The sequence below is a fragment of the Triturus cristatus genome, chromosome 12 (assembly GCF_964204655.1).
Source record: "Triturus cristatus chromosome 12, aTriCri1.1, whole genome shotgun sequence".
Classification (NCBI taxonomy): Eukaryota; Metazoa; Chordata; class Amphibia; order Caudata; family Salamandridae; genus Triturus; species Triturus cristatus.
The window spans coordinates 562,526,339-562,551,052 of NC_140595.1; the positions used below are offsets into that span (position 1 = coordinate 562,526,339).

The following is a 24,714-nucleotide window of genomic DNA, read 5'->3' on the forward strand; positions in this document are numbered from 1 at the left end:
ATACAATAATATTCTTTAAAAATCATACCTTTAACCAAAACACATTTACTCACCTGTTTCCAGAAAATGTCCCAGGACTGAATCTAGGATCCAGTCCTGTGGTTAGAAAAGTAATTAATTGCATTTATTAAGAAATTCCCATTGAGCTCAATGTTATAATTGTGTTTGAATTGTGTTGCCTAGTGCAACAACTCTAACTACTGTATTCAAGTCTATTGCCTATTGAAAGTATTTAACTAAAGCATCTCATCATTCTGAGAAAGTATATTTTGATACCTATTGTTGTTTCTAAAATAAAACGTCTATATACTTTTTATATACAAACCATTGGCCTAGAGTTCGGTTCTTGAGTGTGTGAGACCATTTGCTGACTGTGTGTGTACAACAAATGCTTTACACTGTCCTTGGATACTGCCTTACTGCTCGACCAAGCTACCACTTTAGAGAGTAAGGTTATATCTAACTGTAGCCTCTGCCAAACCTCTGGGGACTGTGGACTCTGTGCACACTATACCTATTTGGGGACAGTATATAGAGAGCCACTTTCTTACATCAGCGAATGGAAAGCGAGCGACGACGGCTGGAAATGCGGACCGGAGGCAAGATGGCGGCCGGACCTTCGGCCGGGCTAGCTGGCTAGGAACACTCTCTCTGGGGGTGACCCGCCAGGCTGCCTTTTCTTCGGATCCGGAGACTTTGGAAATAGCGGGATACTAGATTTTCAATCACACTACCTCTGTTCTCTGGACCCAATTTTCTCTTCTATCGGCATGCTCTGGCGCTCCTGTGTTTTAAGGAGCCGACTTACCCGTCAGATTTTTGCCTGGCGTGTGGGACTCTGTACGTGCTACTCTGGTGGTCTGGGCGGCGGCGTTTCGTACTGCAAGGATATGCCGCCAAAGGTTAAGAACATGGCTGCGGCTACAGCTCCCGGTGTCACAGGTCGAGCCTTGATCACCCGGGGTGGCGGCTCCATGAAGGCAAATACTGAGGAGGTGTGTGTTGTAACATAGTCGATTCTGGCAGCTGCTACCCCGGAGGAAACATCGCATACCCGGCAAGTGGCTCCAGTTACAGCGAGTTCAAAATTAAAGCACACTGTTCCCACTATGTTTAAAAAATCTGCAGCTAAAAGCAAGACACCACAATCATCTATTTTGTCAACTAAAGGTCAGTCTGTTTCTTTAACCTCTGATGTAGCTGTTTCTTTAAAACTTTCACCAAAGCCAATTCTTAAAACTGACGCTGGCCTTTCTTCCCCGAGTGCATTAATGCCTGCTTGCTATAATGAATAATGCTGTAATCTGACCGCAGCAGAAGGGGACATTAATGCAGAACCTGGAGCTACTATTGAAAATGCAGCTGGTGTCTTACAATCCTGTGGAATTCTGGGAGCTGTAGTTTCAGTTCAGGCTGCTGGAGCTGTAGTAAAATCTATTACGCCAGGGGAGACCCAGCCATTACTGTCACAATTAAATGAAACTATACCGAACGGGATGTCACAATCAGCTCAAAAAGCACCAGGCTCTAATGGGGACCCTGATAAATTCTATTCTCTATCTGATCGTACAAGCTCATCCGAGGATGATTTTGGTGAAGATAAGGACTGGACGGATGATGACAGTGAGCCGGGGGATTGGCGAGCCAGCAAAGTATTAAACTCACTAGCTGGTCCCAACACAGTTCGTAAGGTAGCCAGAGATCAGGGGGCTTCAACATCTTGTCCTGACGCAGGCTCATTAGCCTGGGACTATTCTTACTCCATGCAGTCTGTTATGGAAAATGATATGACTGATCCAGGCAAATCGAGCGGAGCCAATACATCACAAGGGCACACCGGCGAGATGACATTAGCGGTTATCTATCAGACCATCATGGCCCACCGCGAAGAAACCAAACAGGAAAGTGCTCGGACACAGGGTGCATGTCGCAGGGTACAAAATTCTATCCGCAGAGTAGCAAAGACCTGCTCAGAGATAGCTTCTAGAATCGGGGAAGCAGAAGCAAGGATATCTACTCTAGAAGACGATATGGCTGCTCAGAAAGGAGTTCCAGACCTCATAAAGAACCAAAGGGAAGATATGGTGTGGAAGCTTACGGACCTTGAAAATAGAGCTCAGCGGAACAATCTAAGAATTCTGGGTGTTCAGGAAGGAATTGAAGGATCGGACATTAGACAGTTTGTGGTAGATCTTTTCAGTGAAGCATTCCCTGAGGTCAAACAATGGGACTGGCAATCCGAAGTTCAGCAGGCCCACCGCTTTCCATTTAAGCAAAAGAAGCGCACTAGCCAGTCTGAAGATAAACCTTGCGCCATTCTTATTAGTTTAAATAACTTTCTGGCCAGGGAGAAGATCTACGACTTGGCCCGGCCCGATAGGAAGCAAAGGGGCCAAGGGTGCGAGTTTTTTGTTAGACCTGATCTATGTCTGGCTACAGTTGAGCGGAGGTGGCAGCTCCGCCAGCTAATTTCATCGTTTCAATCTAAGGGAGCCCAGGCTTTCTTACTTTTTCCATCTAAATTGAAAATTATCTATCAAGGCCAAACTAGATTCTTTGTTTCTGAAATCCAGGCTCAGTACTTTTTGAACTCACTTTAGGGGGGGTAATGTGGCGTTACTGCTAAGTCTTAAAAATTCTTTTTTTTTTTTCCCCTTTTCTCTTCTTGGGAGCGTACCCCTTATTGACATTAGCAGTCTGGCGTGGTCGCCGGGGGACCGTGTGTACCTTTTAGCTCCTCCATCACAAGGACTTCGGTCCTGGTTCCTCATGTAGGGGATGGTAAATTGAGGGGGTTCTAGTGGATGGGTTCGGGGAGGGTGGTTGGGGGGGGGTATGGGGCGGGGGGGCTGGGGCTGTTGGCCCTAAAAGGTAAAAATTGCTTGAATTTATGCTATAATCATGGCGCATGTGTAAGGTTTTGTACAAATAAGGCATGCCTAAGGCTCGAAGGAGGGTTCAAAGTTATTTTTGTGTATTTATGTTTTATGTTTACTTAGTGTATAGATGGCACAGGGTAAGATTTATTTATCCTCCTGGAATATATGTGGGCTTAATGATGGCAAAAAAAGGGCACTACTCTCAAAAATTGTTCCAGCTTTGCATATTGATGTACTGTGTTTGCAAGAGACCCATGTCTCCTGGAGTGATCGGGACCTTCTCAGAATACCAGGCTTTGATTTAGTCGGGTGCTCCCGTCAGACATCAAAAATTAGAGGAGTTGCAATTCTAATGAGAAGAGGGATCGGTGTCTGTAGGAAAACTGGCCAAGATAATTCCGGGAGATGGGCTATTATAGAGTTGGTTATCAATGGTAGATTCCTAACCGTGTGTACGGTTTATGGCTCCAATTTAGATGACCCTGACGTGTTTCATCATTTGAATGTAGAGCTGGCATTATACTCTCATCCGATTTGTTTTTGTGGGGATATGAACATTAATTTGCCCGCGGATTTCAATATAATGTGTGATTTGGGGTATAGGGGTAAGAAACCCAGGGTCTTTGGTGCACTTCAAGCCCTGATTTAAGAAAATCGGCTGCTTGATCTTTCGTTTCATCATAATAGAAACCAAGATGGTTTTACGTATTACTCGACTCCTCATGACAAAATGGTCCGGTTGGATTATTTTTTTACGACGGATCAGCTGGCTGATGATTCTTCTATTTCAGCCCCTCCAAGAACTCTATCAGACCATAATCCCTTGATCGCTGAATGTCCCTTTTCTCAAATTCACGGTCCTTCAAGGATCTGGACATTTGAAAGGAAGATCTTAATAGAGCAGTCCAATTTGATCATATGAGGATGTGGATACCTGAATTTTTTCATATTAACAGGGGGACAGCTTCTGGCACCCTTGTCTGGGATACATTTAAGGCTGCGGTTCGTGGAGAGACGAAGAGCTTTTCGACGTAAAATTATTCAAGACCAATTTATTAGTCGAATGGAAGAGCTCAGATTAGCAGAAGTCCATTTAATAGATGCTATTAAAGACGGTCAGGATACAGTCGAAAATCAGGCATTGGTTGCCAGGACCAGGGCTGGTGTGCTGGAGTTCTTTGGCCGGGACCTTGCTGCCAAATTCCTGCAGTTTCGCACTGAGATGTTTGAGTTAGGTGAAAGATCAGGCAGGATTCTAGCCAAACGGCTCCAGCAGAGGAGCCTGGCTAATTGTATCTTTAAGATACAAGATCATTTAGGCTGGCTTCAGACTACACCAGAGGGGGTTATGGGTGTTTTTCGTAATTTTTATCACATATTGTATACTGAGGACAATTCTGGCATAGATATAGAGGAAGAAGCAGGTACCTTCTTTCAGGATATTTATACCCATCATCTTACATCTCAACAAAAAGAAGCTCTTTCTGCTCCTATAGAATGGGATGAGGCCGAGCTTGCGATTAATTCCTTAGCCAATGGAAAGGCTGCCGGTCCAGATGCAATTCCTCTGGAACTTTATAAGCTGTTTTGTGCAGAGATCCGGCGGGATTTTTGCTGGTTCTCAGAGACGCACAGCACGGCTCCATCCCTGATTCTTGGCGCCAGACTAATATTATTCTCTTTAAGAAAAAAAATAAGCCGGAGCTTAACCCTTCTTCATATCGTCCCATTTCAATTATAAACACTGACAAAATCTATGCCAAAATTCTGTCCACTAGGTTAGCTTCGGTGATTACTCCTCTGGTTTCACTGCGTCAGCACGGGTTTATCCCGGGCAGGGATACGGACGATCATATCCGCCGAGCTATTGCATTATTGGATTGGGAAACAGGTGTGAGAAAGTGCCCTCTTTCTTGCATGGTATGCCCCCACTTTTTGCTAAATTGCTGAATGTACTTTGACTGAGTGTACCCTGGGCTCCTGCCAATCAGGTGCCCAGGGCCTATGTTCCTTCCCTAAAACACACAAACTCCAAATTGGCAAACCCTGGCCACATGTCAGCCCCTGGTAAATGGTACCCTAGGTACCCAGGGCCTTGTGACCAGGGAAGACCCCTAAGGGCTGTGTGAGAAAGTGCCATCTTTCTTGCATGGTATGCCCCCACTTTTTGCTAAATTGCTGAATGTACTTCGATTGAGTGTACCCTGGGTTCCTGCCAATCAGGTGCCCAGGGCCTATGTTCCTTCCTTAAACCACACAAACTCCAAATTGGCAAACCCTAGCCACATGTCAGCCCCTAGTAAATGGTACCCTAGGTACCCAGGGCCTTGTGGCCAGGGAAGGCCTCTAAGGGCTGCAGCACTCATTGTGCCACCCTCAGAGGCCCTGTACCCTTACACACACACTGCCCTTGCAGGCTGAGTGTCCTGGACAAAGAGTCGACATGGCACACATCACTGTGTACCATGCCCATCACCTACACTGCCAAGGCATATGTCAGCCACCCCTCTAGCTGGGTGCATTACGCCTATGGTGTGGGCACAGGAGCAGGAGCCCTGTGCCCCTACAGTACCCGGGTCCATTCCTGAGCACTGTAAGTGCAGTGCTGTCATTTAAGAGTACATGGTGCTGAGAGCTTGTCAAACACGAGCTCCACAGCACCATATTGGCACCACTGAAGCCTGGGAAGTTTGGTATCAAACTTCTCAGCACATTGAACCCACACTGATGCCAGTGTAGGATTTAATGTACTAAGCACCCCAGAGGGCATCTTAGAGATGCCCCCTTACAGCTAACTTACAATCCACGTCTGCTCTGAGGCTGCCCAGGCTGCCACACAGCAGACACGTTGCTGGACCCCTGGGTGGGAGAGCCCCTGGCTCTCCCGGGCCTGCAACAATGCACATCCTGGGTGAGGTGAGAAATCTCCTCCCCCAGGATGAGCAAAGGGAAGCTTCAAAGGCAGGCCGCCATTTGGAGTTTCCCCAGGCCACTGCAACCCCCCACTCTGGCGGGAAGCTTGGCCGGAAACCCCATACAAGGACAGGGGATGTGACAGCCTGCCCACCCCACCCCTCAGGTGGGGGAGGCGAGGTGAAGCACATCTCCGGGCTCTCGCCATCTTGAAGATGGGAGGCCCTACCCTATCAGGATTAGGCTACTGCCCCCCTCCCACAGGAGAGAGGCAGGATAGGGGGTGTACCCACCCCAGGACAAGGACCCATTGGTCCCTGGCCTTCACCTACCTGTAACGCCCCTAAATCTAGTATTTAGGGGCACCCTGAACCTTCCTTCCAGAGATTCCAGATAGAAAACTACAAGAAGAGCAAGAAGAACAAAGACCTGCCCTGCAGCTGCTAAAAAGAGAAGAAGACACCAACTGCTTTGGCCCCAGCCCTACCGGCCTGTCGACTCTCGAACCTGCACCAGCGCGGCATCCCTCGTGGCCAGCAACCTCACCAACCCCGGAGGACCTGGCTACCTTTTAGCTCTAAGCCCCTGGGACTCCCACGAGTAGAGGCTCTACTCAAGAAACCCATTTGCTATCCCTGGCACCAGCCCGGGACCGCGGACCCAACACACTCTGCACCAGCCAAGCCTGGCCAGTGCCGGAGTGGACAAAGACCCAGAGGACGACCCCACGGCGACTGTGACCCAGAGTCCGGCACCCAAGGACCCCCCTCGACATCCCGGAAGAAGCCTGCAGCCTCAGAACCAAGTGCCACCCCAGCCGCGATCAACCAGAGGGTAAGATTCCCGACGTCAAAAGGCACCCCTGCACCCGGCGCCCTGCGGCCCCCTGTGCCCAATCCCGGGGTACCCACCTAACCTACAACTACCCAACTTACCTCTCGAAGTGGTGGTGGCACCTGAAACATCCTCGTCCCCGAGCCTGCAGCCTTTTTCCAAACCGGAACATTCCCATTGATTTCCATTGAGCGCCCGAAGGCTCAAAAGCACCCTGCACCCAGCCGCCCGAGTGGCCCTGGCAGTGCCCTCTCTACACTAACCTACTTCCCCACTTGCCCTGAGTAAGTGACCAGGAGCCCAGCTCCCACAGCCGTGTGGCTTGCCAAACAGCAGCCACCAACCAAGGCCCCCCTATCCCTCATAGGATAACATTGGGCCCAACTCTCTCTGCACCCGGCCGTCCTGAAACCGCTGAGGGTGAACCAACTGTACCTACCTGACACTGGGGGACCCCTGAGTCCATGCCCGGAATTTCAACCCTACCAGTCGAGTACTTACCCTTAAACCGCTAACCTCATTTTCCTCATAGGGTAACATTGACTGGCTTTTTCTTCAAAAATCTTCTAAGTTTGAACTTTTCAAAACTGCAAAAATTCACCAAAAATCAGCCAAGTGACAAAAACGAATTTACTCACCTGCTCCTAGGTGAGCTCCCAGTGCTGGATCTTGGTGCCCAGCCCTGACCCTGAAAAGTGTTCACAACTATACTTACCTCTAACTCATTTTTCTCCCATAGGAAACCATTGTCTGCTTTTCTGTGAAATTTCTTCTAAGTGTCTATTTTTGCAAATTTGAAATATTCTTTTAAAATCGTACCAATTCTGCAAACGAAATTACTTACCTGCTTTTGATAAGGACCCCAGTCCTGGGTCTAGGCACCCAGTCCTGGATTACTAAAGTAACGATAAAGTACTCTACCTGCAATGTGAATTTCTTGCCATAGAGATCCATTGAATGTTTTCTTTGAAATATTTTCTAAGTGCTAACTTTTGAAATAGCTAAATATTATTTAAAAATCATTACAGTTATTAAGTCGACTTTCATCCCTTGATTCTGAATACTGACCCAAGGCTGGTTCTAGGAGCCAGACCTGGAATTCCAAAAGTAATCTGAAAAGTAATTTATTACAAATAACCTGAATTTACCATTGAGCTCAATGCATTGTTATGTTTAGGAAATAGGATTGTTTATTGCAACCAACTGTGACTGTTTACACAAATTTATTGCTTAAGACAAAAGTATTTATATTCAACCTCTCATTCTGAGAAAGTATATTTTTACCCCCTTTGTGGTTCTAAAAATAAAACAAGCATATATTTTATATATATAAACCATTGGCCTAGAGTTCAGTTATTGAGTGTGTGAAACCATTTGCTGACTGAGTGTGTACAATAAATGCTTTACACTGTCCTCTGGTACTGCCTTACTGCTCGACCAAGCTACCACTTTTGAGAGTAAGGTCATACCTAACTTTGACCTCTATCAGCCTCTGGGGGACTGTGGACTCTGTACACCCTGTACCTATTAGGGAACAGTATATACAGAGCCACTTTCTCACAGGCTGCAGCACTCATTGTGCCACCCTTAGGGGCCCTGTACCCTTACACACACACACACACACTGCCTTTGCAGGCTGAGTGTCTGGGTGCAGGACAAAATGAAGAGTCGACATGGCCCACATCTGTGTGCCATGCCCAACACCTACACTGCCAAGGCATATGTCATTCACCCCTCTGGCTGGGTGCCTTATGCCCATGGTGTGGGCACAGGAGCAGGAGCCCTGTGCCCCTACAGTACCCAGGTCCATTCCCGGGCACTGTAAGTGCAGTGCTGCCATTTAAGAGTACATGGTGCTGAGAGCTCGTCAAACACGAGCTCCACAGCACCATAATGGCAACACTAAAGACTGGAAAGTTTGGTATCAAACTTCTCAGCACATTAAACCCACACTGATGCCAGTGTGGGATTTAATGTACCAAGCACCCCAGAGGACATCTTAGAGATGCCCCCTTACAACTAACCTACAATCTGCTCTGAGGCTGCCCAGGCTGCCACACAGCAGACACGTTGCTGGACCCCTGGGTGGGAGAGCCCCTGCTCTCCCGGGCCTGCAACAATGCACATCCTGGGTGAGGTGATAGATCTCCTCCCCCAGGATGAGCAAAGGGAAGCTTCAAAGGCCTGCCGCCTCTAGGAGTTTCCCCAGGCCACTGCAACCCCCCACTCTGGCGGGAAGCTTGGCCGGAAACCCCATACAAGGACAGGGGATGTGCCAGCCTGCCCACCCCACCCCTCAGGTGGGGGACGCGAGGTGAAGCACATCTCCGGGCTCTCGCCATCTTGAAGATGGGAGGCCCTACCCTATCAGGATTAGGCTACTGCCCCCCTCCCACAGGAGAGAGGCAGGATAGGGGGTGTACCCACCCCAGGACAAGGACCCATTGGTCCCTGGCCTTCACCTACCTGTAACGCCCCTAAATCTAGTATTTAGGGGCACCCTGAACCTTCCTTCCCCAGATTCCAGATTCCGAAACTACAAGAAGAGCGAGAAGAAAAGAAGACCTGCCCTGCAGCTGCGAAGGAGAGGGAGACACCAACTGCTTTGGCCCCAGCCCTACCGGCCTGTCGACCTCGGACTTGCTCCTGCTCCAAACCCGGCATCTCTTGTGGCCAGCAACCTCAGAAACCCCGGAGGACCTGGCTACCTTTGAACTCTGATCTCCTGGGACTCCCATGAGTAGAGGCTCTACTCAGAACCTACCTTTCACCCCTGGCAGCAGCCCGGAACCGCGATCCCAGCCCACTCTGCACCCGCCAAGCCTGGCCGGTGCCGGAGTGAACTAAACCCACGAGGACGACCCCACGGCGACTGTGACCCCGAGTCCGGCACCCAAGGACCCCCCTCGACTATCCTGAAGAAGCTTGCAGCCTCAGAACAGAGTGCCACCCCAACCGCGATCAACAGAGGGTAAGATTTCCGACATCAAAAGGCACCCCTGCACCCGGCGCCCCACGGCCCTCTGTGTCCAATCCCGGGGTACCTACCTATCCTCCAACTACCCAACTTACCCCTCGAAGTGGTGGTGGCACCTGAAGAGTCCTCGTCCCCGAGCCTGCAGTCTTTTTCCAAACCGGAGATTTCCCATAGAAATCAATTGAGCGCCCGACGGCTCAAAAGCACCCTGCACCCAGCCGCCCGAGTGGCCCTGGCAGTGAAAACTCTACTCTAACCTACTTCCCCACTTGCCCTGAGTAAGTGACCAGGAGCCCAGCTCCCACAGCCGCGTGGCTTGCCCGACAGCAGCCACCAACCCAGGCCCCCCTATCCCTCATAGGATAACATTGGGCCTAACTCTCTCTGCACCCGGCCGCCCTAGAGCCGCTGAGGGTGAAACAACTATACCTACCTGACCCTGGGAGACCCCTGAGTCTGTGCCCAGAACCTCAACATCGTCAGTCGAATACCTACCCTTAAACCGCAAACTCTATTTTCCTCATAGGTTAACATTGGCTGGCTTTTTCCTGAAATTTCTTCTAAGTGTGGACTTTTCAAATAATCCCCAAAAATCAGCCGAGTGACAAAAACCAATTTACTCACCTGCTCTTAGGTGAACTCCCAGTGCTGGATCTTGGTGCCCAGCACCGACTCTGAAAAGTACCCACAACTATACTTACCTTTAACTCATTTTTCTTCCTTAGGAAACCATTGACTGTTTTTCTGTGAAATTTCTTCTAAGTGTTGATTTCTGCAATTTCTAAATATTCGTCAAAAATCGTATAACATCTGAAAACGCAATTACTTACCTGTTTTGGATAAAGGTCCCAGTACTGAGTCTAGGCACCCAGTACTGGATTTCAAAAGTAACGATAACCTACTGTACCTGTAACATACATTTTCTTCCATAGGGAATCATTGACTGTTTGCTCTGAAATATTTTCTAAGTGCTAACTTTTGAAATAGCTAAATATTAGTTAAAAATCAATACAGTACCAAAGTCGACTTTCAACAGCTGATTCTGAGAACTGACCCAGGACTGGATCTAGGATCCAGGCCTGGAATTACAAAAGTAATCTAAAAAGTAATCTGTTGCATATAACTTGAATTTATCATTGAGCTCAATGTATTGTGTTTAGAAATAGAGTTGCCTACTGCAACTACATGTAACTGTTTACTAAAAAGTCTATTGCATATACAAAAGTATTTTTATGAAACATCTCCTGTCGAGAAAGTATATTTTAATTCCAAGTGTTGGTTCTAAAATAAAACAAGCATATATTTTTTATATACAAACCATTGGCCTAGAGTTCAGTTATTGAGTGTGTGGAACTATTTGCTGACTGAGTGTGTACAACAAATGCTTTACACTGTCCTCTGATACTGCCTTACTGCTCGACCAGGCTACCACTTTGGAGAGTAAGGTTATATCTAACTTTAACCTCTGTTAAACCCTTGGGGTCTGTGGACTCTGTACACCCTGTACCTATTAAGGAACAGTATATACAGAGCCACTTTCTCACCACAGGTCACTGGCTCACCCATTGGGCTGATCCTGTTGGACGCCGAGAAGGCGTTTGACAGGGTCACCTGGGGATTCTTATGGGCGGTTCTTCTGTGGAAGGGATTTAGTTCTGAATTCATTCGTGCAATCCAATCATTATACATTACTCCAGCAGCTACCCTATCCATTTCTGGGCTAACATCAAATTCATTTAACATCAGCAGGGGTACTCGGCAGGGGTGTCCCTGCTCGCCGCTATTTGCCTTATATATATCGACCCGTTCTTAAATACAATTGAACAGTCAGTAGATATTGCGCCGGTTAGGGTAAATTCCACAGATTATAAAACTCTGGCCTATGCGGACGATATTGTTGTACTGACCAACGATGTGGCACTAGCCTTTCCTGTGTTACAGACCCTAGCAGTACAATATGGCCAGCTATCCGGCTATAAACTTAATATTATTAAAACTCAAGTTATTCAATCTGCTGCTATGGGTCCATCTCAAGCCCCTGTGGTTCAGTCTGCAATATATCTAGGAGTTAAAATCACTGCCTCAGTAAGTGATATCCCAGATCTGAATATTGGACCAATGATTGAATCAGTAAACTCCATTTTGACAAGTTTGAATAACTTACATCTTTCTTTATTTGATAGGTGCAACGCCTTGAAGATGCTGGTCCTTCCAAAGTTTTTATATCTTTTTAGAACTATTCCTCTTGAGTTTTCCCAATTGAATATGGCTAGGGCTGAGAGGACCTGTAATAGATTTCTTTGGGGATACCGCTGCCCTTGCAGGGCAGCAAGGTGGATGTGCCTTCCTAGAGAACGAGGTGGCTGGTCAGTACCCAATTTGTTGCTGTATTTCTGGTCTTCATTGATCCAACAGTTTGGCATACCATTGCTCGGGGATAGGGCGTTGGTTCCGTTGTCTTGTAGACCCTCAATCTATGAAATAGGATTAGGAGAGGAAGCGAAGGGGATTTTGATGCGAATCCTTGAGCCTAGCTACTATAAGAAGACAAGGTTCAAGGTTATTGGGACAATGTTTTCTGTTTGGCGCAAGATCCGACGCAAATGGTCTATTTCGAATATTAATCTTTATACACCTTTTACAGCGGCAAGACTTCTACCCCCAATCTTTCAAGATTATACTACTTTCAGATGGGCCTCTTCTGGTCTGACAGTTTTAGGGGATTTAGTTTTGGATGGGGCTATGATCTCTTTTTCTCTTTTAAAAGATAATTTCAATCTTAATACACATGATTTTTTCAAACATCTGCAGATTCGCAGCTTTGTTGATAGATTGAAGGCCCAAACAATTACTATAATTGATTGAAATTAATTCAAACAGGATAATTCTAAGAGGTCTAAAATTGGTGGTATTTATCAACAACTACTATTAGGCCTTCCGGATGATATCCAGCTGCAGAATGCCAAACTGGAGGCTAAGTTAGGGGGGTCAGGTGTGGACATCATCCAAGTACTCGAACTGTCGAATAAGGTCTTAATTTCTGGAAGTCTACGCTCTCAATGTTTTATGGTCTTATTCGACCTATATTTCACCCCGGTGAAGATTTCCAAATGGGGGGGTAGTCGGGGGGGGGCCTATGTCCAAGATGTGGACTCCCAGCTGCAAACAATGTACATATGTGTTTCTCCTGTCCTAAACTGGGGCCTTTCTTTTGGAGGTAGAACAATTTATTAACTCAAGGCTTATGATATCAGTTACTCTCTCACCCGAGTTGGTGGTGTGTGGGCTAGAAAACACCGGACCGCCTGGGAGATCCCGCTATGCATCAGCTTTTTTGTTTATTGCGATGTCTTTAGTTCGCCTTTGTATTACATCACAATGGATTAGCCCAGATGCGCCGACCTTTATTAATTGGAGAGCAAGTATTCTAGCCCTCTTTAATTTGGAATCAGCAGTTTGGTTTAGATGGGGAAGAAAGAGGCGGGTGTGGGGTCAGAAGATTTGGGCTCCAGTGGCAGAGTGGCTCAGTGATTAGACCCTATTTTTTGTTTTTGTTTATCTCTCTCTTTTTTTCATGGTTCCTTTCTGGATTTAACGTACCCTCTAGCCTTGTTTTTCTATGTACATTGCTTTACGATTTTAAAGAAGTACTTTTTCTTATTTGTTTTTGTATGTTTAGCCATGATTACTATGTTATTATTATGTCTTTTTGCTTATCAAGCTTCAATAAAAAAAAATAAAAAATAAAAAAATGAAAGTGAGCGACGGACCGGAAGAGGCGTGGCAACTGGCCTTAAGGAGGACGACGTGGGAAGAAGGGCGTTGGTGGAGACCAAACCCGGAAGACGCTGAGCCAAGCATGGAAGCGACAGATCAACGCGTGGAGGAGGAACCGCTGGAGGACCGGGGGAAATCGAGGAAACAGCAGCAGGAGCGGAAAACATCGGGGAAGATGTGGAGAGCTGGTCTGAAGACTGGTGGACGTCCCCGGAGGATGCTGAGAAGCCGCCGCAACTCAGGAGAGTTGCGGCAGACGCGGTGAGTGACATAGATGGGAAGGGGGGGTATAAAGGGGACAGCGCACTTAACCTAAGCCCAGATTACAAACCCCTTTCTGCTAGTAACGCACATACTCGCAAACGTGTCTGTTGATTTTGTTCTGGAATCCAGATATCACACACCTCCTGGAATTTGAGAGGTGCTAACCTCGCGTTGCTGCTCCTGTGAAAACCGTCTGAATGATTGTTTAGTTTTCCTTTATCTTGCCCCTAGCTTTACGTTCTGATGGCTGGGTTAAAAAGGGGAGAATATATGCTCTAACCTAGACCGATTCTAGGCTATGAATTGAAAGTCCCTGGTATCCCGTCATAGACTCACAGGAGTAGTCTAGAAGCTGGATTTCCGATATTTTCCTTTTTTTAGTATTTGTTTTTTTCCTTTTAAAACCTCCACTTTGGGTGTGGTGACGGTAATCCATATTAGAGATAGGCCAGTCTACTGACCGCTCTATTCTTCTTTTGGAGATACTCCGGGGAGACGTCATCCAGGCCTTAGCATACGAAGACCCCCAGGAGAAGAAGAAGAAAAACCAGAAGAATCAGCAAGGAAACAGCAACAGGACCATCCATAACATCTCTAGCTGGAAGACCACCATTACCACTTGGCTTATTCAATACAAATTAAAAAATTCAACCACCAATCCGGCCTCCTAGATTCTGTTTCCGCCCATACCTCCGACATGAATATATTGGTACTAGCAATCTATTTCGTATGCTTCTGTCTCCTGATTGTAGCAGCACATATGTTTTACACCAGATAAATTCTTATTGAAACGTCCTAATCGCCATCCTGTGTATTTTCTGAGAGTAAGCAAGCAAGAGTGTCTGAGTGAAATGTACTGTACTGTTTTCCAGAATCCCTGAGGAATCAGGGTTTCATGTTCAGTGGTTGCCAGAGACTACCTTTCCCACTGTAGAATACAGGGGGGTGGTAGTGACACAGTAGAGCAGCTGGTCTAATGGCTGACATATCCTGTGGGGGTGTCCGGATGCGGTTGGGACACCAAGCTCTCAGTTTAGGTTATCCAAAAAGCACAGGTCCTGGGGGATGCCTAGGAACTACACAACACCCTTTCCTAGGGTATTTAAGGGCTTACCTGTGGGTAGGTCCTCAGACTTGTCGTACACAAGACTCAAGCCTGAAATCACATCACTCTTCGAATGTCTGGATACTTGGACTTTGCGGGACTTAGCCTGGAACCGAGACTGCTCAAAGAAAAATCCTGATGCTCCTGGTCTCGCTGTTTGTCAAGTCTTCTTCGTCGTCTGTGCTTCTTACAGGATTTTCAACAGACCAGTGGGTATCAAGGACACCCAAAGTAATATCCCTTGGAGTGAAGGAGTTACTCCCCTGCATCTGCAGGCACCGCAACGAAACTGACCGGTCTACTGCTCCCGACATCCCATGAACTTTGCAAGGCTCAGCAACACAGGTGGTGGTTCTGCAACTCTCTCGTGGCCTGACCTGTCCTCTCAGCAAGTTCGAGGCCAGCATCCCTCGTCAGAACCACTGGGACCTAACCCATGTGCACCGCGTCGACTTGCTGCTGCCAAGGATGGTTGGTTCTGCACTCGAGAGGTCTTCAGGCTACTAGAAGTTCCAGCTGCCAGCATCTCGTCCTGCTAAGAACAGCATCCTCACCGCATCCTCTGCACAGTGGGCCTTCATCTTTGGTAAGCTGCTCGAGGTCTTCTTGCGACTCCTGTGCCTTTGGCCTCTGTGTCCTCTCAAGGGTCTTTTCCTGCTCCAGGGGGCTCCCCTATTTGCCCAGGGCTGCTCTAACTTTTCTGCTCGTGGTGAGTCCCTTGGACCTTGCTAGTGCCAACGTTGCTCCTTCACTTTCCACGCTTCTTGTAGCTGCCAAGGCTTATGGTGCTCCCGCCGGACACCGATCCCCTGGTTCTCGACTTCCGATGTAGGAGAGCTGGTGCACAGCTCCTGGTCTTTCTCAGCATCCTCTGGTCCTCACAGGTGCAGCGACAAGGTCACCATCACACCTGCACCTTCCGACATCGGTGGGCATTGCTGTTCCGTGCCTCCGAGTCACTCCGGAGTGGCATGGATTCTGTCTCCTCTGCTTGCATGTTCTTCTCTTCAAGAATCCACCCTTGGATTCCATCGCACTCTTGCACAGTCTTCGCAAGCGGCATCTTTTCTGAAATATCCCATTGTAGTCTACAGCGGTTTCTGACATCACTTCGCACCTATGCACCTAATTTCCCTGGTGTAGATATCCTGGTTCCTGGGGTATCCACGGGTGGGGTGACTCTCCAACCCTCTGTCTTCCACAGTGTTTCTTCAGGGTCCACTGGGAAGGGTCCTTCTTCAAAACTGCAACCGCGACTTTCCCAAAGACTTCTATTGAGTACGTGTTTCCACTCTGCACCCAGCCTACATGGGGATCCTGGGTACTTATCTTGGTTGGTTGCTTGTGTCCCCAGGTCTTCTAAGTATCCTGGTCCAAGTCCTAACTTCGGTCGCATTTCACATACCACTTTTTTAGTATATGGTTTGGTTCCCCCCATCCCCCCCCCGGAAGACCACTGTATTTTGTGCTACTTACCTTATTTGCAATAGACGTATTGTTGTGCATTTGTGTTCATATATCCGGGTGTGTTAGTAAGTGTTGTGTAATAAATAGACATATTTTTATATATACACTGAGTGGTTCTATTTCGTTTCACCTACACTATATGATTAGATCTGGTAAAACAAGCTGCTTAACACTCGTTCTGGATAGGCCTGAAGGATGCTCTCCACAGCTACCACTTCAAGAGCTTTCTATGGTTGTCTAAGACCACTAAAATCACCATAAGGGCTGCCTGGATTAGTGCAAGGTGCTTCACTTAAATTAGTGTGCACCATATACTAAGCCAGCCTCCTACAAATATGCTTTAGCAAAATGGCAATAATTTGTCTGATGAGTTAGCAACAATCTTGGCTGTTTTCTCAATTGTTGATATTGCACGCAGTTAAAATGTAATCAATTGCAAAAAAAGCATAGAGAGTGCATGGCTAGGTGCCAAACATGGTGAATGCCTGATCCAGGAGCTCCAGTCGGGGAGCGCAACTACCACCCGTCCCCCCCACCCCCACCATGCCCCCCACAGCTTCACCCCACAGTGCCAGACAGTTCAGCAGAGAGGCAGGATGATCATGGGATAGTGTAGCCCCCCCCCCCCCCCCACCTCACTGACAACCTGCTGAGGCCCTGTTGGGCCTTTTTTTCTCAATAGAGCCTGCCGGCTGGGACATGAATTGACCAGCATCGCTGCGTGAGGACGGACGACCAGGCGGCATATCCCTGCCGGCTGTACTCCGACCCCGCAACCAGCCCTGGCACCCAGCTCCACAGAGGGCAGACAGATTGTTGGGTGTGCAGCCAGGGACAGGATCTGAGGCGCAGGTAACGCTGTGGTCCCCCCGTGGAGGCTGGGGGAGGGGGATGGGTGCAGCATATGCTCGATGGTGGCTTCACTACCCTGATTATACATCCACTTCTGGCAGTGGAGCCCTCACGTTGGTAATCCACGGTGACCCAAAAAGCGGCTCTCACACAGGACATTGGTGCCTACTAGACCTGTATCCCTGTGGACTGTAACGCGGAGTGCTCAGGTGGGGCCCACCAGCGCATAACTAGTGCCTGCCTCCGGGGAAGAGCCATGATGGGGGCAGAGGAACCAAGGAGAGCTCCATTAATGCCATGCTGCAGCAGGCCATGACAAGTCGCCACACTACAGACTCGCCTCAGGGTGCGGGGTCCCAGTACGAGACGACGCTGGTGATCCCACCTTGGTAGACTCAGGAGTCACAAAGGAGTTCCTGCTTGCAGCGTTTCAGAACATGAAGGACGAGATCCTCACGCTTAAATCGGACATTCAAAGCGATCTCCATGAGGTACCCAGAGAGGTCTCTGATTTGGGTGATGGAGTGGAGGAGGTGGAGAAGGGTTTGCATGAGCAGATAGACGACTGGGAAAAGCTGCGACAAACGGGTGCTCTTTCTCGAACAACACATGCAGCTACAAGACAAGTGCGAGAATTTGGAAAATAGAACCCGTAGGAACAACATTCGTATCCAGGGGGTTCCTGTGGAAGTGAGAGCAGTAGACCTACCTACTTATGTCCAGCATCTGTTTGAAGCAATATTGGAGGACTCGGCCGATTCACACATCCATCTTGACAGAACACACCGGTGACTTCAGGTTGATGGGCCTGCCCCCAGATATCCTGACCCGGTTACATTTCTTTGAGGATGAAGAGGACCTTATGGTGAAGACAGAGGGGAGGGGGGAGGGAACAATTCTCCTGTAATGGCGCCTCACTGATGCTGTTTCAGGATCTGTCTTCAGGCACGCTCGCCAAGCGAGGTCGTTCAAGTCCATCACCAACTTCTTGATGTCTAATGGAATTAAATATCGATGTGGCCACTCTTTTCACATGCGAGACAAGCTACCGGGGAGTACTGAGGATCGCATCACAATGACTCTGATAACCACTGCTGGCTGTTCTTTACTTATGTCTTTTTTGGGGGGACTGAGTAGGAGCCAGGAGGGTCTGACGGGACTCTCTCAAAGGGCCACTGACCCCTCTTCTCTCATATAATCGCCATTTCCCTACAGGGCACCTATATAGCAATTCACCCTATGTAGGGTCTATTTTCCTTTTTACCTTTTCTGTTTCATGTTTTATATTAGGCTTAATGGTTGTAGATTTATGAGTTGGTTTGGTTACGATCAAGGGGACGACACCACCTAACTCTAAGCACCCGCAAGAGTGGACTAGCTCACATCCCGCAGGGCGGGTCCCACATCAGAAGTCACTTCCTAACACACCCAAACACATATGCAGGGGACACTGAGGGTGCTCACTTACAATGTTAGGGGCCTTAACAATCCAACAAAACAGCTTAGCATCCTAGGTGAGCTGAGAGTCCGGGGGTACTTATCTGACAAGCACAGGAGACACCTACAAAAATGTTACCACCATAGGCTCCGCGCCACGTCTTTCCCACTTCAGTATCATGCCTCAGCACCCACTGAGACAGTGGGGGTGGCCATTTTATTTGGGGACGTGGCCAAGTTCAATGAGCGTCAACTTCAGTCAGACGCACAAGGAAGATTGCTCCTGGTGGAGGGCACACCCTCACAATCAGCTGTATATACTGGCCAAATGTGGGCCAGGAGGCCTTCTTGATCCCCATTGTGTAGACGTTTTGCAGGGTGACTAATCATCCCATCATTATTGGGGAGGGCTTTAATTGCATTACGAATACTACACTGGATAAGTCCCAGCAAAGGGTGGGAGGGACATGGCTATGTCTGCAGTGGAAAGGGCCGTCCTGGAGAAGCTGGGACTGATCGAAGCATGGCGTTATCGCCATCCGTTAGTGACTGACTACTCTCACTTCTTGGTAGTGCAAAATACTTATGCTAGGATTGACTAAATCCTGCTAGATCAAAAGTTGCTGGCCGGGTGGTGGATGTTTCCTAAGTGCAAATGACTATCTCAGATCAAGGCCCAGGGCAGGCTTACTCAGCATGCCAGGAGCGATCTTGCATATTGAATGATACCCTCTTAAGAGATCTTGTGGTACGACATGAAATAGCAATGGACATAAAGGAATACCTCCAATTGAATCATAGAGGAGCATTGTGTCCTTGACGGTATGGGATACCCTGAAGGCAGTGATTCGGGGCGTCTTCATTAAAGAAGCGAGCTACCTCAAATGGATGAGAGAGGTCGAACTACTCCTGCTCAGTGAAGATATTAACCAGGTGGAGTGCGACGATAAATCCCGCCACTCCAAGAAACTTTGGAGGAGGCTTACAGCTCTCCGCGGCCAACATCGCACCCTAGAGTATGACAAAGCCAACTATATCCTGGCCCGTTCGGGGACCAGGTTCTATGAAGGCGTAACGAGGCAGGTTTGTTCCTAGTGAGTAAACTACAGACCTGTGGCGCAGAGAGATCTAGAATGCGGGCAGTGTCCTCTGCACCACAGAGAAGACGGAGGTGTTCACCCTTTATGCAGTGGATTACCCAGATTCGGAAGCCCAGTGTGCTTATTTCGCTCACCCTCCCCTAATCCCTCACGTGGCGAGAGAGGTGCTGGATAAGCCCATCCCGGTGCCGGAGGTTATGTCGTCCATTAAACATCTGAAGACGGACAAGGCACTTAGGCCAGATGGCTTTACTGCTGCCTTCTATACATACTGAGCTCTGCAGATAGGCTCTCTACTAGCTGAGGTCCACAATAGGTTGGCCCAGGACTGTGGCCTACTCGCTATGGCAGAAGCCACCATAACATTAATAGCCAAACCAGATCAGGACTAATCCCTGTACCAGTCTTATTTCCCCACATCCTTGTTTAATATTAATATGAAACTAACTGCCAAAATTCTAGTAACCAGCCTCAAGGAGTACCTTCCCACCCTATTCCACGCTGATCACTCTGGTTATGTCCTGTCCCGATCCACAAGCGATTGAGCTTAACGTGCCCTCCATATCATAAAACTAGCATGGATGTGTCATAGGGAGACGGTTTTGTTTTCCCTTGACGCGGAGAATGCCTTCAATTGGGTGGACTGGGGTATGCGGGGGCCACTTTTAACATCATGGACAATTGCCATTTTGAATCTGTAGGAAGCTGGCTCTGTATATACTATACCAAAGTGAGGTATAGTGTACACAGAGTCCAGTGAAACCCCCATAGGTAGACAGAGGTAAAGTTAAATAGCATCTCACTCTCTATTTGTGGTAGTGTGATCGAGCAGTAAGACAGTATCAGAGGACAGTGTTAAGCATTTGTTGTACACACTCAGACAAATTGTTTTTGTATAAAAAGTTTTTCAGTTATTTTATTTTTCTAGAACCAAGCAAGCCTGGCACAGGTAAGCAATAAATACTTTACAGTAGTAATGCAGTTTGTAAACAGCTTGAATTGTAATTGTATATGCACTTTGTTTTGACTTGCAGTATGATTGCAGAGAAATACAATACTTTGTAAATACAGTACATAGACTGTAATAGGCTTTTCAGTAAAATACCAGGTAAATTACTTTTTAGATTACTTTTCTTACTCAGAGTAGTATACCTGGATACTGCTCTGGGACATTTCCTGTAAACAGTTAAGTAAAATTGTTTTGGTTACATAGTACAATTTTAAAGAATTTCTTTAGGTTTTCAAACTCCACACTTAGAAACTTTTCCAAGAAAAACAGTCAATGTTATCCTATAGAGGAAAACAGTGTTATCGGTTCTGAGTTAAGTATCTGGTAGTGGGAGTTGAGGTTCTGGGGGAAGACTCAGGAGTCCCCCCAGAGTCAAGGATGCACTCTTGTTACACCCTCAGTTGCACTAGGGAGGCCGGGTGCAGAGTGCTGAGGCCCAATGTTATCCAATGTGGCATAGAGGGCCTCCGGTTTGTGGATGCTGGCGAGCAGGCCACTTTGTTTCCCCATTTGCCCTGAGATAAAGTCCAGGAGCTTTGCTTCCACAACAAAGGTGCACCCTCAGCGGCGCTAGGGCGGCTGAGTGCAGGGTGCTGTTTCGACGTCAGGCGCCCTGTTTGCAAAGGCACTGCAGGCTTGGGGACGAAGGTCTTCTGGGTGCGACCACCACTTCCGAGAGGGAAGTTGGGGGTTGGTTAGGCACTGTCGGTTTGGCCACCCAAGGCCGTGGGGCGTCGGGTGCAGGGGTGCCTTTTGGGGTCGGATCTTCTTAAAAGCTCCTGGTCGTGGGGACTTTCCGGATTTAGGCTGCAGGCGTCGGCTTGAGGCAGGTCAGGGGTCGCCGGATCTCGGGTTAGGATCGCCAGGGGGACCTCCTCGTGGTGTTTGCCCACTCGGGCCGTCGACGGCGGGTGCAGAGTGGGACGGATCCGCGGTGTCCGGTCGGAACAAGAGGTTGCAGATGAGCAAATCCATGGGCATGGTAGACACAATCTTTGATGGTTGAAAGCAGGCAGGTCCTCCAGGGTTTTCGAGGCTGCTGACTGCAGGACACACCAGGGTTTCGCAGGAGCAGGTTCGAGGTGGAGACAGGCCGGTAGGGCTGGGGCCAAGTCAGTGGGTGTATTCCTCTTGTTAGCTGCTGCACGGCTCTTCGGTCCTTCTTCCTCTTGTCTGAGGAAGCAAGGCTCAGGGGTGCCACTAAATACTAGATTTAGGGGCATTACAGGTAGGTAAAAGATAGGGACAAAGAGTCCCTTCCATGGGGTGGGTACACCCCCTATTATGTCACCCTCTAGTGGGAGGGGGCATAAGCCTTTTCTTGGTTGGCTGAGTCCCCCCATCCACAAGATGGCAGGGACTGAGAGTTGTGCTTCACCTCGCCTCACCCACCTGAGGGGTGGAGTTGGCAGAAGTGGGCACACCTCTCTTCCTCACTTTTTTTTCCCCGCCAGTTCTTTCGCCCTAAATGGGGGCCAGAATCAGTGGGGACCAGTTGCTGAAAGCAGCAAGTGGCTGGGGAAGCTCACACAGGCGGCAAGCCTTTGAAGCTTCCCCTTCGGAAATCCCTGACCATCCTGGGGGAGGAGGCTTAGCACCTTGTCCCAGGATGTGCATTGTTTCAGGCCCCAGAGAGCAGCAGGCTCTCAACCCAGGGGTCCAGAAACATGTCTGGTGGTGGCAGCTGAAAGCAGCCACTCAGCCTGGACACTAGTGGTAGGTTAGTTTTTAGGAGGCATCTCTAAGATGCCCTCTGTGTGCATATTTCATTAAATCCCACACTGGCATCAGTATCAGTTTAATGTGCTCAGGAGTTTGATACCAAACTTCTCAATTTTTAGTGTAGCCATTATGGTGCTGTGGAGTTCGTCATGGCAAACTCCCAGCACCATGTACTCTTAATGGCAGCACTGCACTTAAAATGTCTAACAATGGACTTAGACACTGTAGGGGTACAGGGCTCATACACCTGTACCCTCACCACTGGTATAGTGCACCCAGCTAGAGGGGTGACTGATCTATGCCAAGGCAGTGGGTTGTATGCATGGCAAACAGGGATGTGTGCCATGTCGACTCTTCACTTTGTTCTGCACCAAAACACCCAGCCTGAAAGGGCAGTGTTTGAGTGTAATGGTACAGGACTTCTAAGGGTGGCACAATAAGTGCTGCAGCCCTTAAAGGCCTTCTCTGGTCACAGTGCCCTGGGTACCTGTGGTACCATTTACCAGGTGCTGACCTGTGGCCAGAGATGCCAATTTGGTTTAGGCTTCAATGCAGTTTTAGGGAAAGAACATAGGCCCTGGGTACCTGATTAGCAGAAGCCCAGGGCACACTCAGTCAAAGCACATCAGCAATTCAGCAAAAAGTGGGGGCAACCATGCAGAAAGAGGGCACTTTCTCACAGACTCTCAACCTAGAAAGCCTCTAGGGAAGGTGTTTAGGTTCTGCTTGGATGGTGAAGCTTCAACCCATCAACTTCTACGGCGACAGGTGTGAGGGAAAAACTCTTGGAATACCCAAAGCATGCCTATGGCATCAGGCAATTGTCTGTTTTCTACTGAGATCTAATGGGCTTCTTCCAGGAAGCCAAGTCAGATTACAATAGAACCTTGTTAAATGGGCGCAGGGATCTTCAACTGAAGAAGTAGAGTGCAAACTTTCCATCAAAACTACTGGACTTTGGCAATCTGTCGAGAAAAGTAAATTCCAAAGTTTCTGCAGCTTTACTACCATTGTGGTAAAGGATGATACACTTCCTCTATTCCTCTACTGGAGTACCAGATGGGTAAGAGATGTTGTGTTCTGAAGAGGTATCCTGCCTCAGATTAAGAAAGAAGAAGTAGTAGACTGTCGGCCCCCGATTCAGCATCTTACCTGCAGCAATAATCCTTATCAAACATGTCTAAGGTGTCTGAATCAAATGCCTCCATCTCACCATGATGCCTATGAAGGCACTGTTTTCATGGCAAACTTGTACCTTCTCTTGTATGAACAGGATACATTTATCCAGCTTTAAGGACGTTGCCAGTAAATGCTCCAAATGTGTTACTGGGCCAGGCTCCAAGGGCAACATCGAGGATGGCACAGGGTAGGAAGCAGATGGTGCTCCAGTCAACAACGTGTTCTTAGACAACAGGGTCAGAGCCTGTGGAGGTGTCTGAATTACTGGAGTTGCCAAGGCCAAAGGATAAGGCTGGCCCTTATGGAGTAGCCCAGAGGATACCATATCTGTCCTAATGATGATTAACATAACCAGATGGAAGGACTTAACCTTCAAACAGTCAATAGACTCAGTTGGGAATTCTAGATGAATCCTCAGCAGCTTCGGAATCGGATCAAAGGATGGTTTCCTCAAGTAAGAAAAGGATTTCCTCTTCTTATGATGTTCTTTTGTAGGAAAGCAGAATACTTAAATGTAGGAGGTAATCTCTGACATGTCCTGCTAGGCCTTGGCCAAGAATAACTTGCATTCTGCTCTCTGGTGGATATAGAGTGGATCAGGGATACAAATCAAAGGCCATGGTCGAATCCAAGAGGCACAGGCAGATAATGTGAGGATCTGATAGAGACATCTGCTTGTGGTACTTATGAAATTAGCTTGAACCCTGAAACAATCCAAGGAGTAATTTGACCTATTCACTGGTGAAGCTGAGAAGAGTTTTGTTAGAGAAGAATTAGAAGAGCTACTGTGTATGTTGATAATGTATGGAAAAATAGAAACTGATGTAATCACACAGGTAAGTGACTATTGCACGCCACTAATGTCTTGTCCAGCATGTGAAATCACAGCTGGTGGCCCATGGCAGGGCTGGAGAGGTACTACTCTTAAAATCTTTACCAGACCAAGCAGGCACCTTTTGCTGATTCTCTATAGTACAATGGAAGTGTGTATTCTACAAAAACAATTCCAGTTCAGTGGATAACTTACCTCTTCCAACGCCTCCATTCTCAGCTCGAATTTCATTTACTCTCCTTGGAGTCAACGGTGAATCTGCAACACTGTTTCCACTGGGTTCCTCAAAGTATTGCGGTGGCATCACCTAGGGCACAGTCATCAATGCTATCATTGTATTGTTAATGTTAATAATTACAACTTAGTG

General features: G+C 48.0%; 1 protein-coding gene across 2 annotated transcripts in view; it reads right to left on the reverse strand.

Moving 5' to 3' along the window:
- The window catches only part of RBL2 (RB transcriptional corepressor like 2), a 722,629-nt gene that overhangs the window by 466,227 nt on the left and 231,688 nt on the right, over positions 1-24,714 (reverse strand). For both annotated transcript variants that reach the window (XM_085638866.1, XM_085638867.1), the window contains exon 14: positions 24,543-24,654. In XM_085638866.1, coding sequence (XP_085494992.1) covers positions 24,543-24,654 — 112 coding nt within the window. The remainder of the gene's footprint in view (positions 1-24,542; positions 24,655-24,714) is intronic.